This window comes from Contarinia nasturtii, unplaced genomic scaffold (genome assembly GCF_009176525.2).
Source record: "Contarinia nasturtii isolate CC-2019 unplaced genomic scaffold, AAFC_CNas_1.1 Cnas_scaffold_2166, whole genome shotgun sequence".
Classification (NCBI taxonomy): domain Eukaryota; kingdom Metazoa; phylum Arthropoda; class Insecta; order Diptera; family Cecidomyiidae; genus Contarinia; species Contarinia nasturtii.
In genome coordinates, this window is record NW_022199493.1 from 1197275 (window position 1) to 1217088 (window position 19814).

The 19814-nt window shown below is 32.2% G+C and overlaps 1 protein-coding gene across 2 annotated transcripts in view; it reads right to left on the bottom strand.

Annotated features, from left to right (window-relative positions):
- The window catches only part of LOC116347897 (homeobox protein araucan), a 66534-nt gene that overhangs the window by 10112 nt on the left and 36608 nt on the right, over positions 1–19814 (bottom strand). For both annotated transcript variants that reach the window (XM_031778700.1, XM_031778699.1), the window contains exon 5: positions 2825–3144. In XM_031778700.1, coding sequence (XP_031634560.1) covers positions 2825–3144 — 320 coding nt within the window. The remainder of the gene's footprint in view (positions 1–2824; positions 3145–19814) is intronic.

Sequence of the window (19814 nt, forward strand, 5' to 3'; positions counted from 1 at the left end):
AATATTGAGTTTTATGTATTTTCAGAATATTTGAATGATGAATTTTGTAACAATAACAAAATATAATAACTAACGTGGGTGACTTTTTTTTAAATAAGTACAAAACACATCTTTTGGAGTTCCCACTGTGACGCAATACTGTAAATCTGGAAATGCTCTAATATAAATTTTCAGTGACGCGTTCGTTCATATACATACAAAATGTTAATATTGCGTCGCCTCTTTTACCGCAAAAATATAAAATTTGGATTACGTGAAAAAAGTCATGGTCATTTTGAGCCGAAAATGTCACATAAGACAATACTTGCAGAATTTTTTTAAAGAAAATCCCATCCTGATTCCGGATCCAGAAAGTTAAGTCTTGACCTTTCCAATGACGTATAAATCATTGCAATACCTTTCAGATGACCAGAAAAATGTCTTACCAAAAATCTTGACCCCAGACCCGAGAGACATGCGAAACGAAATCAAAAATTTCAAAAGCACATGTATTCTCAGTCTTCCATCTACTTTCAATAAAAATTGGTTTCAAAACTTTTTTCAAAAAGTACGGAGAAAAGAAGCGAACAAACAAACAATACAATAATTGGGCCACCCGACCAATTTCGAGGTTTTCGACCATATTTGGCGAATTGACTATATCTCGGGCACTTTTCGACCGAAATAATTTCGGTGGTCAAAAATCGGAAAAAATGCAATTCAGCAATTATTTCAAACTGCCACCTGGCGGGCAAATTTTGAATTTTTTTTATATATATATGTTGGTATTGCGTCACTTGGGGGACTGTCCGAGTTCGTCCGACTTTACTTAGAACATCGGACACCGTTTGCCAATATCGGAGCGAACTCGGACGGACAGAGTGATGAGCTCAGACTTTCTTGTTCGACTTTCAAAATGTTTCCAACAAAATATTTCATGACATTAAAAATAAAGAAAAAAAACTATAATCATAATCGATTTTCAAAAACTCCAAATTTAACCTCAATAATTCATCTTAAAATTCTCCAATAAAGTATTTTTTTTTTAAATATTTTTGCCATTTTTTATGAAAAAATAAATAAAATTAAATATGCAGCAAAAATATATCAATCTAATAATTTCGATATTTTGTATTGTTTATCTCAATGTAAAGAATGCGTTCATGAGCTGTCTTAAGTTTTGCAGTGAAAATTCATGAAATATGTTGAGATTTGGGAGCCGAGAATTGGACGACGAATATTCGACATTTAGAATTTTCGATGTTACGACGGAAAAAATGGAAAATAATAATATTTTTGAAAATTAATTTCTTTTGACAAGTGTGAAACGGAGCCCGATCATGGTATAGGATTTCCTATATAAAACTTGTAACTAACAACACCTCTAATGCGTATTCCGAGTACTAATTGACGTTTGTGACAATATGGCCGTCACGGTTTGGCAAAATCATAATGAATCGATTAAACTGCGTTAAACTGTTAAAATAAAACAGTAGAAATAAATAGATTTTAATTTTTTACATTTTTGAAAATAAAAAATCTTTTGTTTTTTAATTTTGTGAGATTTTCTGTCCACAATATTCAAAAATATTAAAATAATAAAAATAAATTGGTTGACATAACCTCACTTTTGTATCACAATAGTGATAAACCGATCAAATAATTATTAAAACGAAAGTGAGGTTATGTCAACCACTTCATTTTTTATTAATTTAATATTTTTGAATATTGTGCAGTAAATCTCACGAAACTACCGGAAACTACATAACAAAAGAAACAATTTTTATTTTTTTAAATGTAAAAAATGAAAATATTTTTATTTCTACTGTTTTAATAATTATTTAATCGGTTTATCACGATTGTGACACAAAAGTGAGGTTATGTCAACCAATTCATTTTTATTGATTTAATATTTTTGAATATTGTGGACAGAAAATCTCACAAAATTAAAAAACAAAAGATTTTTTATTTTCAAAAATGTAAAAAATTAAAATCTATTTATTTCTACTGTTTTATTTTAACAGTTTAACGCAGTTTAATCGATTCATTATGATTTTGCCAAACCCTGACGGCCATATTGTCACAAACGTCAATTAGTACTCGGAATACGCATTAGAGGTGTTGTTAGCTACGGGCATGATCAGGCTTCGGTGTGAAATGAAGCTCAATTAAATTCTGACATTTGGGCGAGTGTCCATATCTGTTTTGTTTAAAAAGAAGTTTCAATTCTCTGTTCAACAGTGTCAAAACTAATCAATCAATCTCAAGATCAATAATATTTATATCACTATTTTTGCATTTCATTAAATGTGATGATCATGTAATTAATAGGCTATTTAGTATAATCAATCCTCCTAACTGGTAAATTGAATAGAAAAAAATGAACATTAACTCATTGATTCAAATGTTCATATTAAATTTCGTAATTAAAGTGTCTAGTATTTAAAGTGCTTTCAGTAGTTTTCTACACATTGTGCAGCCAATGTACATATTGTTTTTGTTATTGTACACACGTTATACGCCCCATGTCGTATACAATATAAGCTTTGCTGATCGTGAGCACCCTGTATGTATTTTATTATACCGTTTAAGAAAGTAGCGACGATGAATTGTTGCCGCGAAATGAGACAAATTTGTTTTCCTAAAGATATAAATAAACAAATCACATTCGCATTCAAATTCGGCAAAGGAACGACAAATTGTTTTATTGTCGTCACGATGGTTTGAAAACTAAAGAGGAATTAACATTCAAAGGGAATGGAAATACGGATATCATATTTGGTTAACTTATTACAACAAATAAAATTGATCAACAAATAAAATTGATTGTAAATGTAAATTTTACCTTTGTGCTCACGGCTTTTATCCAAGTCTGAATCCTCTTTATCCTTTTCGTCGTCGGATACCATTGCGTCATCATCATCATCGGTTTTATTTTTTGGTTCCCATGTCATTTTATTTTCCTTTTTGAGTCGTCGTCGCGCATTTGCAAACCAAGTTGAAACTTGAGTTAATGTCATTTTGGTAATAATTGCAAGCATAATCTTCTCGCCCTTTGTTGGATAAGGATTTTTTTTGTGTTCATTTAGCCACGCTTTGAGAGTTGCTGTCGATTCACGTGTCGCATTTTTTCGACGTGCGGCCAAATCATATCCGGCACCATATCTACAAAATAAAGAAAACATAATCAGTTCCAATAATTTTTCTTTCTATATAGCTCTTCTATCTCAAAAATCATTGTATCAGTAATTTACTATGTACTACACACGATTTATTAGATTAGTTTTTGACACTTGTCTCCTGGACTAACATTTCTATGCTAAAAATGTAAAGGTAATCTTTTCGTGTTGAACATAATTTTTATTTACGGAAAGCAAGAAAGAATCATTCAACAAAATGATTCGATTTAAGTTAACGTTACCTATGAACTCTTTACATTTTGCGAATACAGTGATTTTTAGATCCCAACAGAAATCGCAGAAATCATAGAATTCAAATTTCACGCTTCCTACAGATCATTCATACAATCATTTTATTTGTATACTTTTGTAAAAAAATTGTTTGAGAATTGTGCGAAAATAATAAAATTAATAAATAAACTAACTTATTTCCTGGTTCAATATTTAAAATCAATTTTATTTAAAAAAAAAATTAAGTCAACAATCGAAACACATGTACAATTGAAGACAAAAATCATCAGGAAACAACCGGTGTGGTTTATCAAGTCATTGGTTGAGTTGAAGAACAAAGTCAGCAAAGCGCATCGAAATAGAAAATTGCTCAACACATCAGAATCAATTGAACATTTCAAACAAATAAGAAGGGAATATAAACGAAGTGCACGCTCAGCTCTCAGGGATTACAGAATTGAAATGGAAAAACAGATAGATAGGGAAAAGTGAAGATCTGCCGCATGAGATGACTTATTTGTGATCTGCGATATGACAGCTTGGGAATAGAAAAAATACGTGATACACCCTCCAATCTAAAAGTTCCGAGACTTTTTAAAAATAATAGATACCAGTGGCGCCACCTTTATGCGTTAGAAAGGTACTTGCCCCACTGACATTATGTCCAAGTTTCATGAGGATCGGATGTAAACATGTCCAAGATATTGCGTCTTATTTTTTAGTATCTTTTGCTCTCGGTGACAAAATGAACTTCAAACAAAAAATTATCAACTTTTGTGATAAATTTTGAAAGTTTTAACGAATTAGATATTTCAAAAACCATTTTATTATGATTGCTCATGCAATTGTCTATAAGCTAGAAAAACTAAGACTTGCTTAATAAGTTGTCAGATCAGCAATTTTCGATCTGTTTTTTGCGATTTTTTCTTTCAAAATATTCATTTTTGTTATTTTTCAGAGATTATAATAATACCCTCTGTTGGGACTGCTATGAGCATACTCATAATGCATGCTCATACACTCACACACTGAACGCAAGACTTTACATCATAAGTGCAAAGCGCACACACACTAGTACACACACTAGTGCACAGAACAGAGGGAAAGGAGAGAAGCGGTTTATATTTTAAGTTAGTTGCTATAAGACCACAGAACAAGAAAGACATAATAAAATATATATTAATTGTGCACAGAAGAAAAGACCATGAGTTTCATTTGAGAATATAAGATCTATTTACACAGATCGAACACCCTCCCAGATTTTACGAAAAATTTTGAAATTACCCCCTCAGATTTTTCGATTTTTTTTTTAAATTACTTCCCCCTTAAACTCAGGACGTCAGAATCAGGGAGTCCCAAGTCCTTCATTACTTCAACTCTTTCAATTTGCACGTTGTAATTATAATCATATTCATTTATTTTTGTCTTGTCAACGTTTAACTTAAATAGATTGCGTCTATAGTAATCTGCTACACGATCCAAATCCCTTTGAAGATGAATGCAGTCATCTTCTGATTTTATACATTTTGAAATTTCGGTATCATCAGCGAATGAAAGGATGTAAGAATTGGTCACGACGAAAGGTAGATCAATCACAAACATGATGAACAAAGATGCACCAATGGGATAACCTTGACCAGTACCAGAAGTTACTTCGATTGGGTTAAATTTGGTATCTGATATCTTGACTATTTGTCTGCGACCAGACAAATACGATTCGATCCATTTTAACAGCTGGGTATTCAATCCCATGATGTTTAGTTTTTGAATTAGTAATTGTATATTCACAGAATCAAAAGCCTTTGCAATATCCAAATATATGGTGTCTGTTTGATGTCCCTTTCCCATGTTGATTATCGTATTCGATGTAAATTCTGCCAAGTTCGTTATCGTTTTGATGAACCCATGCTGACTTTCGTGTACCATGTTCGTTAGATATTGATTGAGATGGTTCGTGACGATTGAATCTAGAATTTTTGACACTATACATTGAACAGCGACACCACGGTAATTTTGAACGTTGTTTCTGTCACCGTTTTTGTAAACCGGTCTTACAAAAGACTTTCTCCAAATCTGTGGTACAGTGCTTGTTTCAAGAGATTCTCTTAACAATGATGTGATTGGCCCCTGCAATGAAACCAAACAATTCTTGATAAATTTATTTGCTATTTCATCTGGACCACTGACTAGATCATCAGAGAGCATGTCAATTTGTTGTCCAACAAGCTCCTCACTTATTTCAATCGGTGATATTTCTGCATAAATGTCACGAATATTTTCAATCTCCGAGCTCTCAAATCGTAGATCTCCCTTCAAAGAGCTGTAGGCTGAGGCAAAGTGCTTTGCAAAGAAACCAGCGATTGTAGACTGGTCATCTGCCCTCATATCCAGATAAGACATCTCATGCGGCAGATCATCACTCTTCCCCTTTTTGTAATTCACATGCCTGAAAAACTTCTTTGGATCATCGTCTATCAAATTCTCCATCTCAATTCTGTAATCCTTGAAAGCTGACCGTGCACTGCGTTTATATTCTCTTCTTAATTGTTTAAAATATTCTACTGATTCTATTGTGTTGAGTTTATTTTTAATGTGATGTGCTTTGTTAACTTTGTTTTTCATCTCGATAAGTGGTTTGTTAAACCATATCGGTTGCTTCCTGATGATTTTTGATTTTAACTGGACATAAGTTTCGATTGTTGACTTTACAATTGTATAGAAATTGTCTAGTCTTAATTCTAATGTATTTGTATCGAATTCCTTATTCCAGTCAACATCAAGAAGAGACTCATTTAATAGTTTATAGTCAGCATTTATGTAGTCTCTATGTGTTTGCTTTGTTTCAACAGTTTTGACGACTGGCTCATTATATCGAATATTGATTGCATTGTGGTGCTTCTCAAAATTTAACAAATGATAGTCACTCATGTAACACTGGAACAGCTCAACATCATTTGAGAAGACCAAGATCATAGCAAGTATCCAGCACTACCTTCTCTTTTTCACTGGCTGCATTTATAGCTATTGCTATGTCAACAACCCGAAACATATCTTCGTCAACAACCCAAATCAATTTGGGCAGGTTGAAGTCGCTTGAAACTACTAAAACATCACTTATACTCAACTCTCAAAGCATTCATGTTGTTTTCGTATACCTTGAGTGTTGAGTCTGGTCGAATATATAATTGTACCAAATAGATGTTCCTTTTGTGGCCAACTACTTTCACCCAAATCTGTTCCGCCTCAAACTGGTCACCCGTTCCGATGCAGATCGACTTCAATTTGTTGTCAACAGCAATCCAGACCCCTCCTCCATTCTCCTTGCGATGAACTTGGTCACTCTCGGTGTTTGGCGACCGATCACAACGATATACTTCGTACATCTGCTGAAACAAGTCAGTTGAATTAATGTCGATATTCAGATAAGTCTCCCGCAGCATGTAAATTGGTGAAACGTTCAAGAACTTCCCTCATAAACTCCGGAAATTTTTATTTTAATCCATTTACATTTTGTGATGTTGAATATTTTTAGCTGTCTTGAATATTTTTCATCGTTTAAATTGTATGTAGTACTCATTTTTGTTTGTTGTGGCATCTAATAGCGGTTTCTGGTTTGCCATAGCTGAGCCGACGGCCGAAGACCCCTCCGAACTCGTTGAAAATCCGCAAAACTTTTCTTGAATTCGATAAAACAAGAGCGGCAATCACAATCATCAAAATGCGTTCTATCTCTCGTCGAAACATCCTTAAAATGATAATTTCTTGATTCTTGACGAATATGCTGCTGATTTTGTTGTTGTTGTTGCTGTGTCCGCTTGTTTCTTTCTTTCTTTTTCATTCTTTCTTCTCCTTCTTCTTTCTTTTCATCTGTATTTGTACTGTTCTCGTTTTGTTGTGATACCATTTCTGTACGCTGTTGATGCACTTGCGCCAATGTTTATGCCATCACTGTTGATTTGTTTTTCATCATTGTTTTTTTTCATTTATTTCACTCAACAGCACATCTTTCATTTCTTCGATTTTTGATGATATCATTTTTTCAACCGTGGCATAAGTTAATGGTTCAATTACATCATGAAAATTATCCTCGTTATCATTTGTTTTCAATTTGATTTGCATTTTTCACAAGATAACGGTGATTTCCCGTCAAAAAAGTCATTTAGTTTGATTTGTGCACTTTGAACGTCAATTGTTTCGCACATTTTCCATTGGTTTTCATTATCTCTGTGCATTATTCCCAGAAAACCCATAAAATCTTTTTTTTCCGGTTCTATTTCGTATGCACTCTATGAAACAAACAAACCTTTGTAATACATACCGGTGTACTTGTTGTCAACACAAGAATGAATTGTCATTTTGTTTTATATGCAATTACAACAACAACACGAACTGAAGTTTTTCAATACTATTTACTATTTTTATTTTTTAGTTTTTTGTTAAAACAAATTCATCAAGCATTGTTTGATTTCATTACAGGGGCCAATCTCAACTCTGTTAAAGGAATCACTTGAAACTGCCACTGTACCGCAGATATGGAGTCAGACCAGTTTACAAAAACGGCGATAGAAACAACGTTCAAAATTACTGCGGTGTCACACACCATTTCAATATATATTTGAAGAACATCGTCCACGACAGTCAGCATAGGTTCATCGAGAACAGGTCAACGATTCATGCATACTTTCATTCGCTGATGATACAAAACTTTCGAGATGTATCACCCCAACAGGTGACTGCATTAATCTTCAAAATGACTTGGATCGTGTAGCTGATTATTATGGACGGAATTTATTAAAATTAAACGACAGTAAGACAAAGATCATATCATATCATCGGGGATCACTGCAATATGAATATAAATACAACATAGGCGGCGTTCAAATTGAAAGAGTCTTTATAATAAGGGACTTGGGAGTGTTCACACTTTGAGCATGTCACGGCTAAAGCCAAATCAAGACTGGCTTGGTTAAAGTTCTACAGTAAGGATTTTATCGACCCATGGACAATTAAACGCCTTTATTTTACATTTGTATTACCAATTATCGAATATGGATAGGAAATATGGAATCCACACTACGACAATATGTGCAAAAGAATAGAGTCAATACAAAAAAAAAATTTACTTTATGCTCTAAGGAGAATGAACTGGGACAGTTACAGGCTTCCGAAATATGAACATGGCTGTTTCTAAAAATGATTACGTTGGAGTAGAGACGCAAGATGGCGCAAGTGTCTTTCATCTTCAAAATTATTCATGGATATATGAAGTCCAGTCATATATCAAACAGTTTGAATTATTATGATTCAGCGCATGATACCCTGCATTACGGCTTTTTAATATTCCAGTTAGGGGAAGCGATTTCACAAAATATGAACCAATTAATTATATGCTTATTACATTCAATGATTATTATACAAAGAAAATACCAAATTGTGATACTGATTTAATTGATTTAGAAGTAAATTTATCGATGGTAAAGCTCAGAATTGAGAAATATTTGAAACAAAAAAGAGAACAAATTCTATCTCTTTCAAAACTGCTTGATGTAAGAATTAAATTATACTTATTTGAATAATTTTAAATAAACCACCAAGGCGAAGGAACGCTGTTCGGTGTAGCTATTATTATTTTTATAAAATGTGATTCCTTGATTCCGGGATTTTCGAGATTTCTGTGAGTTTTGATTTCAAGTGTCTACACCCTAGACTATACTCACAGAAGGCGTCAATTGTAATATTTGTGAACTCTGGTAGTAATTTACTAAATTACCACCAATACAATGTGCGGCATGGTGATTTTTGTATGTATTGTATTTGCTTTGCTGTGACAGCGCTGTACAGTATTACCACCAACACTGCGTTGAGCGATAGTAATATTGGTCAGCAAAGCAAATACAATACATACAAAAATCACCATGCCACACATTGTAATGGTGGTAGTTTAGTAAATCACCACCAGAGTTCGCAAATATTACAATTGACGTCTTCTGTGAGTAGGTGCATTTTGAATGTATTGAGTACAAATTGATCCGAACGTTAGAAAATTTGCGCTTACTTCGATAAAGTGCGTAACCACTATAAAATATCTCTTAAGATTTCAATAACAAATGATCATTTTTTCTGTAAAACTTTTTACACTGTAGTCAAAAGTTGGAATTTCACCATTAAAATTCATGAACCAATTTTTGGGTAAGAAAATAAGCAAACATTTGTATTCAGAAGTTGGTCCACTAATTTCCATATTTGGGACATTCTACTGAGTTTTCGAGTTTAGTGTGATAAATAAAACTTCCATAAAACTTTGGCATACTATGCCGACATAGTGACATATTCAATTGAAATTAAAATTATAAATTATTTTAATTCAATGCTGAATACGTAAACAAATATCTCTGGTCCATATTACAAATATACAAAAAAAAAATTAAAACGAAATGTCAATACCCAATATATACCTATTTTATATCAACGCGATATAATAAAAAGGAACTTACTTCCGTAAGTCTAACTTTTTCGTACTATTTCCAAATTTCTACCAATGAACAAATATCGTTATAAAACGATATCAGTCTATTTCTTGTCATCTCCAATCATCCTGTGACCCCAGACTTCGATTTACATTTCTGTGAGAAGAGCTATCAAGGTAACAAAGGTTTGCATATCTTGACTCCTGCTAACAAACTTTCTGCGTACAGTACCACATCGCCACATTACCATGGCCAAAAACCGTGATTATAATACTTTACTGCACACAGTTAGTGTGCGGAAAAGTAACAAGATTCATGAGATATACGATATTTTATCTGTTATTCTGTACAACGAGTCTTATGGCTTGGAAATTCGAAATAATTTGGCTTTAGTGTAGAAGTTTTAAACCATAAAATTTATAATTTTGTGATAGGACGAGCTTGCATGAACTGAAATGTGTATACGGTTTTAATTAAACTCAACACATGTTTTCTCTATAACAAGTAAACCAAATTTAGATGGATATTCAAATATAATGTAGGAACTTGGGAAAATGGGTTGGGAATGAGAAATTATTCCACTTCAGAGCATCTCGCTATCATTCTCAAGTTGAAATAACTAATAAATTCTTTGTACCGATATTTAGAAAGCTGCTGTAGTATATTTGCATGAAAAGAGAAAACGTAATATTGCATAGTATTGTTGCATAGTGTGCTCAAAACTTGAGGGACGTTTCTCAGGACGCACTAGTTTTTCCTAATATTGAGTTCGTGTCTATTCTCTTTCACATATCGATATGAGTATATTATTTCTGCAAAGTATTTTGAAATTTAAGTATAACAAGTGTTCAATAAAAACACATAGTTTAAAGTAACCAAAAGACTTAAGTTGTCCACTTCTTTCCAATTATATTAGAACGACTTTTTACGATAGTATAGTAAATGCCATAATTACAATACACTTCACATCTGTTATATCTATTGGACACAAAATAAAAACTATTGAATCAAAAGCCCAAAAATAAATCGATGTTTACGATGTGAGCCGCCATCCATAATGGATATGTTAGGATTAAGCAATTACACTGCATTACTTATGTAGAGGAGAATTAAAAAGAAAATCACGAATTGACGTTGGTTTGATATTGAAATGAATCAGTTGTTAGAATATGTTTCTTTGTTTAATTCAGAAAAGCTTAATCATTTTTTAAAAAAAATAAGTTATATTTTGAAAAGTAATTACACCTTGGTGTGCGAAAGGGGAGGGAGATTTTATCAACAATTAGAAAATAGGAAAGAATGGGTGAGAGGTTTTCACAGAGAAAAAATCTGTCGATTTGCTATGGTCTCCCTGAAAAATTTTGCTCGCTCACTCTACTATATATATCTTATAAACACAATGAGTTATCTGATGATCTATGTGCTATAGTACAATATTTATCGAATATCAAATATCAAACGATACACATTTTTAATATGCGCCATATGAATTCAACGATACGATTGAAAATATTAAATATAAGTGTTTTGCATAAAAGTTTGTAACTCTTTTTATTTTATTCACTGTCATTCACCATATGTAATGGAACGTTGACAATATAGTTAAAAAACCAAACTGGGGTTGCACAACTGTAAAATGACAACGTACTCATGTATGATTACATAAGGTAAATATATATAAATATTCCGCAATGTTTATCCATGTTTTGGTGTAAAATGGGCACTAAATATTGTATAAAAGTCTCGTATCATACAGCGAGATTGAAAATTATGTAATGTCCATGCATAAAGTTAAAATTGAATATAAGAATAAAAAAAATGTGATTGAAATTCATTCCCCCAAAAAAATTGATTTGACAATCAAATTCAGTTTGCAGTTATATTTTTGTATAAGAACAACAATAAAAATGTTAAATATTTGAAATAAGAAATAAGTATTACACAAAGTTAAAAATTATTGCATGTTTTGTTCATTTGAAAAGGAAATTTATAATTGGGAAAGAAGAAAAGAGAACTGAGAAATGACGTTTATTAGTTTGAACTTTTCCTTTATTATTTTGGTTATATTTTTCATTTGTGATTTGATTTTTGATATGTTTGAAGTGGCAAACTTGAAGCCTATAGCATTTTATTTACTCTTTGAATATTTGAACAAATTCGTTCGTCTTTTCTTATATAAACAATCATAGACAAGCAAATGATCTCCTCTATCTGTTTCTATCTTCTCTCAATTCAAGTAGCATAAAAGGGTAGATATGGCAACAAAATGGCGACTATAAAATATCGATCGGATGAATATAGTGATAGATTTATTTTTCTATATATTCATGAATCTGCATGAATGTGTATTATACATATGCACATTACACAGACATGTCTTTTAGAATTTCGGCCTGAGTTTGCACATGTTTCAATGCAGTATTTTAATAGCGCATACGATGACTCGCATTGTGAATAGTGAGCATCACTTCCATGCACCATTATTCTAACCATTTGAAAGATTTTGAAATATATACTAGTACATATGAACCACATTTTAGGTACAGGTGCAAACAATAGCATACTTATCAATGTGAATTTATATTACATGGTAAGTATATTGGTACAAAAAAATCATGTTATATTGTAAATATGTATGTAGATTAAATATGTTGTATACTCAAAATGATAGGGTCTATAGCTATAGCCATGTCTATAGACACATGTTCAAGATGAAGAATCTATTTGGTTTTGAAGATTCTTAAGATTCTTACGATCCCACGAATCTAAGATGGTAGAACTCACGTATAAATAATTTGAAAAATATTTAAAAAATAAAGAGTCTTACGGGAGTAAGACGAACTTTTCCGCACGGTGGTAGTTGTGAATTTTATTAAGCAAGTTCAAAATAATATTTGTTCGATTTTTCAAGCCGTTCAAGCGGTGTAAATTTCGAGACCAAAAAATATGTTCAAACCTTGGCATCGAAATATTTTTTAATTTAATAGCAGATGTACTAGGGGGTAGACACATAGAATATTACTTGAGATATTCACCGAAATTGAAGGTATTCTTGGTATTCTCAGTTTTAGACGAAATGTCAATGCATTCAGCAACGTCTCACAATGTGCATATATGAATATTATCTTCCAAATATTAAAAAAACTTTTTCAACGCTATTAAGTGTATTATTTCTATTGGTTCAATAAATGCAAAAACAATTTTGATAAAAATAACAGAAAGAAAACAGAAAAAATTAAAATAAATTTCGAAATGGTGAATGTTAAAACGAAATGGAAAAAACTTGAAATCTTTATTGCCGATATCAGTTTGATATTTGGTAATCACGGTATTCACATTTTCGGTACAAGTAATCTTTAAATAAGTAAGTAATTGTCGTATTTGAAAATAGATAGGATTTATGACAATTCATTGGTATTCATTCATTCTCTATTGTATCTACCCCCTAGCAGATGTACTCGCAAAAGATTTTTCACACTATCATGATGAACTCATTTGAATGACATTTAAAAGTATTCTATTTTCTAACAAAACACTATGAAAAATATGTTTGACGTTAATTTTGCCATAAAAATTATTTTTGAAACACTTTTGATAACTAAAGTCACAAAAAATTTGGATCTTTGTATGGGAGCCATGTCTGTATGCTACCTTAATGGTGTGAAACTTTGCACAGGTTATTTTTTTCACAGAAAATTTTATATGGGACTCCTAATTTTGATTGAAATCTCTTCAAACTTCCAAAATGTTATTTTTTTGTGTAAAAAATAGTCTGTGCAAAGTTTCACGTAATTAAGGTAGCATACAGGCATGGCTCCCTTACAAAAATGCAATTTTTTTGTGATTTTTTCAAGGGACCTGTATCAAAAATTGATTGTATCTCAAAACTAACCTCGGATTCGGTTTTCTCATGTCAAAAAACCCCCCAATACATATTTTTGAGAGTTTAAGTCTACATTAAGTATGACTTTTGTACGAAAATTGGACTCTTTTTCATAGGTATCACTCCAGGCATGAATTTTTTTTCCATTAGCCAAAGTCGCTCAAAAGCTAATGATTTCTATTCCTCGTGCCCCTCAATTATCCTGTATAGTCAGATTTTAAATAACTTTTTTGGGGGGAGAGTTATTGTGTTAACAAATTTTGCGTACAGCGGACAACGTACAACGTACAACGTGGAACAGACCCACAACAACCATGCTCAAAACGGCTTGATTTGAGTTCTCTGACCTCAGAAAAGTCCAGAAAACATGTTTTTGAGGTGTCGTAAATTTCGATCCATTGCAATACTTTCCCCTTACACACTAGGTGTGTGCGGAAAAGTAAAAGCATAAAAATTGTCTTATATTGAACTACTCTAAGCATAGCACAGAATTGAAGAATGCCCGCATAAAATAGAATTGTGTATACAATCAACGATTCCGACGATTCAAAGATTACACCGATTATGATTCCCAGTGTTCGCCAGTGTTTAACCCTTACTCAGTGTTTATCAAATCCTTTTTGTTCACATAAATCCTTACAAACATTTTGAAATTGTAATAATGAGTATGTTTGTTGGTTCAAATGTTTTTTGGAGCTCTTAGTCAACTTTAAAACTAGTTGTTAAAACTGAATGTATGTTGTTTGGTTTACAACGAAGGTAATAAACAATTATTCAAATCCAGCTTATCATTTATGTAAGTTGAAAAGATATATTACCGTGTTGGTATGAAATTACACGTGATAATTGAATTTTTGGTGTTGATGATATTGGAAATCATGATTGTTTCACATATAATTCAGAAACATAAAAGAATTAATTTTTTTACCTCCCATTTTTATTCTAGAGTTTTTGTTATGGAAACACTTAAAAAATAATTATAATATCAAAAAATGCTTTGTTCGAAAAAAAGTGCTAAAAACCAAACCCCGCGTTAAGGCCCCGTGTCAATGAATTAAAAAAAATAAAATGTCTTACATCCGTAAGATGAACTTTTCCGCACTGTGATCCACAACATGCATTTATTACGTATCTTTTGCCGTAAATATGAATTCACGAGAAAACTGAATCTGATATAAGTTTTGCGATACAAATAATTTTTGAACGACTTTTCAATGCATGTATGATATCGTATACATGTGAAAATTTGCAGATGTTATTATTTTCACAAAAAGCTAACATTCTGAAAGTTTGAAGAAATTTCAATACAATTGAGTTTTCATACAAAATTTTCGTTTTTGAGCAAAAAATCCAAAATTTTGTATGGGAGGTACCCCTAATTTGCATTTAAATCTCTTCAAACTCTCGAAATGTTATTTTTGCGTGAAAAAAATAAGCTGTGCAAAGTTTCAACTCATTACGATATGATACAGGCATGGTTTTCATACAAAAATCAAATTTTTTTGAAATTTTTGTATGAAAAGTGTGTCGAAAATCATTTGTATCGCAAAACTAACGTCATATTCGGTTTTCTCGTACCCAAAAACCCCCCATTACATATTTTTGAGTGTTTAGGAAAACATTAAATATCACTTTTGGAAGAAAAATTGAATTTTTCCTATGGATGGCCATGGGCATCACACCAGACATGACACTTCACTCTATAAACCAAAGTCGCTCAAAATCTAATGGTTTCTATTCCTCGGCATCCCCAATTATCCTGTGAAGTCAGATTTTGAATTACTTTTCTTGTTTGAAAGTTATCGAGTTAACAAATTTTTGCGTACAGCTCTGAAAACCTAAAGGTGGGCTATTCACAACAAAAGTAGCTGTCATTGTATTTCACCAAAAATTTGGTGTGATTTTGATACGAAAAAATATTGTGAACGCACCACTGAACAATACATATACAAACTAATTTCGAGGTTAAGTTCAATCCGTGGTTCATTCACAATATTTTTTCGTATTAAAATCACACCAAATTTTTGGTGAAATACAATGACAGCTACTTTTGTTGTGAATAGCCCACCTTTAGGTTTTCAGAGAGGGTACAGGGTACAGGGTACCACGCACATACATTCGGACATCGAAAAATTGACTGATTCGTGTTCCCTGGCTCCTAAAACACCCAGAAAACATGTTTTTTGAGGGTGTTAATTTTTCGACCGATTCCAATACTTTACCTTACACACTGGGTGTGTGCGGAAAAGTTATATGAAGAAACTCATTTTTCTGTACAGATCTACAGTACGTTTTTTTATATAGAGCCAACCATTTTAACGCACTTTCACGTTTTTCAACGGTTTTTTCAACGGTCGCGCAAAAATGCACGCCCCCCGCACAAAAATTCTCAATTATGCACGATTTTTGCACGCCAAAGGCACCATAGAAAATTGTACAGTAGATTGCCAAATGTCGACATACGACCAAATGTCGGAATACCGAGAAGCGAATTGAAATTAAAAATTGAAAAATCGTTTTAATTTCATTTTTAAAAGTAAATTATGAAAGATCAATATCAAATCTCTTTGTTATAATCCAAATTTTAATCAAAAATCCCCAACATATGTATAAGTTTGAAATTTCATGTTGAAGTTTTTAAATTTTAAAGGTGTATCGATTTCCCCCTCTTTTCTCTATAATTCTTTTCATAAATATTTTTTTGGATTCTTTCCTCCATCCCACTTTTTGATATCTTTATTGTATAAGATCTATCGAAATAAAAAAAAAGTAAATTCCCAATTTCTCATCCACAGGGGGGGTGAATTCGTTGGGAACTATCTGATTAAAGACAACATTGTACTTTACAAGCAGAAAAATCACAATAATGGCACACTTCTTAAAGAATAGCATTTCCATGCAAAAAGGACCATATTTTTTACTTCACAGAAAGAAACCAAATTAATTATTTCCCGTCTGTTTTGGATGTATGTTTTAGAAGACAGTCCAAAATACTTGAAACGAGCAACAATTGGTTGGATGGAATGAGAGAAAGTTGAAAGAAATCGACAAATCGGTCTGCCAAGTCATACTGAGAAAAATCGAAGACAATGGTCCGTTCAGTATACTGTAAAGTGTAAATGTGTTTTCGGATTGCCTATGAACCACTGAAAGAAATTTTCAAAATGCTTCTTTGGTGTTCAAATTTTAAATTGCTTGAATTTAGTCTCAAAACTTTCTGTTCACATGTTAAATTACTAAATTTGTACTTTAATCAATTTAGCCATTATAAGTTGAATAAAGTCGTTAGTTCCTGCAGAATTTCACAATATTTCAAATTCAATAAATTTACACTTTTCCGGCAAAACAAAATAAATGAACATCAAAACTCGTTTACATTTGACTGACTATTAGTCACTTTTTTAGCACACGATATATTATTCATTTTGGAATGTGCAGAATATTTTTGCTACATATTGCACTTTTTTTTCTGCTCTGTCTACTAAATTACTAATATAAAAACATAGTACATTTATTATTCAAATTAATGTATGAAATGTGCGTGAAGCGAAAAAGGGAGATTAGATTCGACTGTGAAATATACAAGCGCAGAGTTTTAGATTCTAAAAAATTTCCCGAGTAGCACAAACCTAGATTAGAAGCTAAAATTCGTCCAAACAGTAACTATAATAAATTGAATAACAGAGAGAACTCATGGATATTAGAAAATGTGATGCACGCATTATATTGGGGATTTAAATAAGTTCGTGCGGTTTTCTAACAGATGGCGTAAGTAGTATTTTTCGCATCAGTCTACACTATATACTGTAAAGTACTGTCAAAATCCTATAAGAATCAACAGGTGTCATTTGATCAAAGTGTAAACAATAAAAAATTTTACAGCATTGAAAATGTCTGAATTCATTTGGAAAAAACACCATTTGCGGGAATTTAATTTTTTTCACTTTAATCCAATCAGAAATGCATATAATCGTTATGGTACATTGAAATAAACAAGATCTGTCGATTCCAACACAAAAATGTTGAGTTTGGTGAACACTGAGTGTAAAACTCCAAATTCACCAAAAATTTTCAAGTTGAATTATTTCAATCATTTTTGCAAAAAAGTCTATGTTTAGCATTTAAAAGTTGTGGATTGACTAAATATGAACAATGCGATTGATATCAAATATTTACATTTCCTGAAAGTGGTGAAAAATGAACTTTTCCGCACTGTGATCCACAACATGCATTTATTACATATCTTTTTCTTAAATTTGAATTCAAGAGAAAACTAAATCTCACATCAGTTTTGCGATACAAATAATTTTCGACACACTTTCTATACAAAAGCTACTAGAAATGTGGAGCCATACCTATATGATATCTCAATCATGTGAAAATTTACAGAGGTTATTTTTTCACAAAAAGCTAACATTCTGAAAGTTTGAAGAGATTTCAATACAATTGAGTGGTACCTACCATACAAAATTTTCGTTTTTGAGCAAAAAATCCAACATTTTGTTCGGGAGGTACCCCTATTATGCATTTAAATCCTTTCAAACCTTCGGAATGTCATTTTTGTGTGAAAAAAATAAGTTGTGTAAAGTTTCAGCTCATTACGATATCATACAGACATGGCTTCCATACAAAAATCCAATTTTTTTGAAATTTTTGTATGAAAAGTGTGTCAAAAGTTATTTGTATCCAATACATATTTTTGAGTGTTTAAGAATACATTAAATATCACTTGTGGAAGAAAAATTGAATTTTTCCCATGGATAGCCATGGGCATCACACCAGACATGACACTTCACTCTATCAACCAAATTCGCTCAAAATCTAATGGTTTCTATTCCTCGGAACCCCCAATCATCCTGTGAAGTCAGATTTTGAATTACTTTTCTTGTTTGAAAGTTATCGTGTTAACACATTTGCGTACAGGATACAGGGTACAGGATACAGGGTACGCACATACATTCGGGCATCGAAAAAACGCTAGATTCGTGTTCCCTGGCCCCAAAAACACCCAGAAAACATGTTTTTTGAGGGTGTTAATTTTTCGACCGATTCCAATACTTTACCTTATACACTAGGTGTGTGCGGAAAAGTAATTACAAAAAACTTGTGGAAAAATTCAATTATCCAAATTTTTAAAAAAGTGAACCTTTCCACTTTTGCGAAATCATCAAAACTTGTTTGAAAAATAGATTGATAAAAAATCTTTATACTCACTGGACATCTCTCTTTCTGAATACCACTCATTTCAATGGATGCAGTGCACCGTTTCTGATCAATTATGTGCAAACTTTAAAAAAGTCGAAAAATGACTCGGTCATTAGATACATGAAAAAAACTAACAGTCCTTTAGACATGGAATCCGAAAATTGCCTGAGAAGTGGGAAAAAGTATTGGCTAGCGATGGACAGTACTTTGAATAATGTATTCACTCATTTAATCATTGAAATAAATACACATTTTGAAGAAAAAAACCGCACGAACTTATTTAAATCCCCAATAGTAGGCCTAATGACAGCTCATTGTAAACTAAACGACCATATAGCAAATATGGGCATTAGAAATGATTCAGATTATGGGAAAGATCAAGAAAGATTTTTTTACTAAACATCAAACCGGATGAAGTTTGCAAACATAAACTAGAAACCATTTTGAAGTACTATAGTTGATAGTATGAACGCTAAGCGTTTGACATTTGATTTACATTCCAGTTTAAGTTGAAGATTTTTTCTCAACTTTTCTGAAGGTATCTTTGTTTCTCAACGGTTCAAATATTTGATTACTTTCTTTGGCAAAGTTGTAGCCCTTAATGAGATGAACATTTTTTGTTATAGTGACCCCCCATGACCCCTCCTTGGGGTATAAAAATTTCCCCAAATAAATATCATTTTTTTTTTCATTTTTGGACCCGATTTTAAGGTACAAAAGGAGTATCGGGGTACATGATGTGTAGGAAGCTAAAGGTAATTTTTCACGTAATCCGAAAATGGGATCAATTTTGGGATTGGGGGTATTTTGCACCATATTTTGGTAATTTTCTTCTTTTCTTCCATGCCCTCCAAAATGTGGTCCAAAATA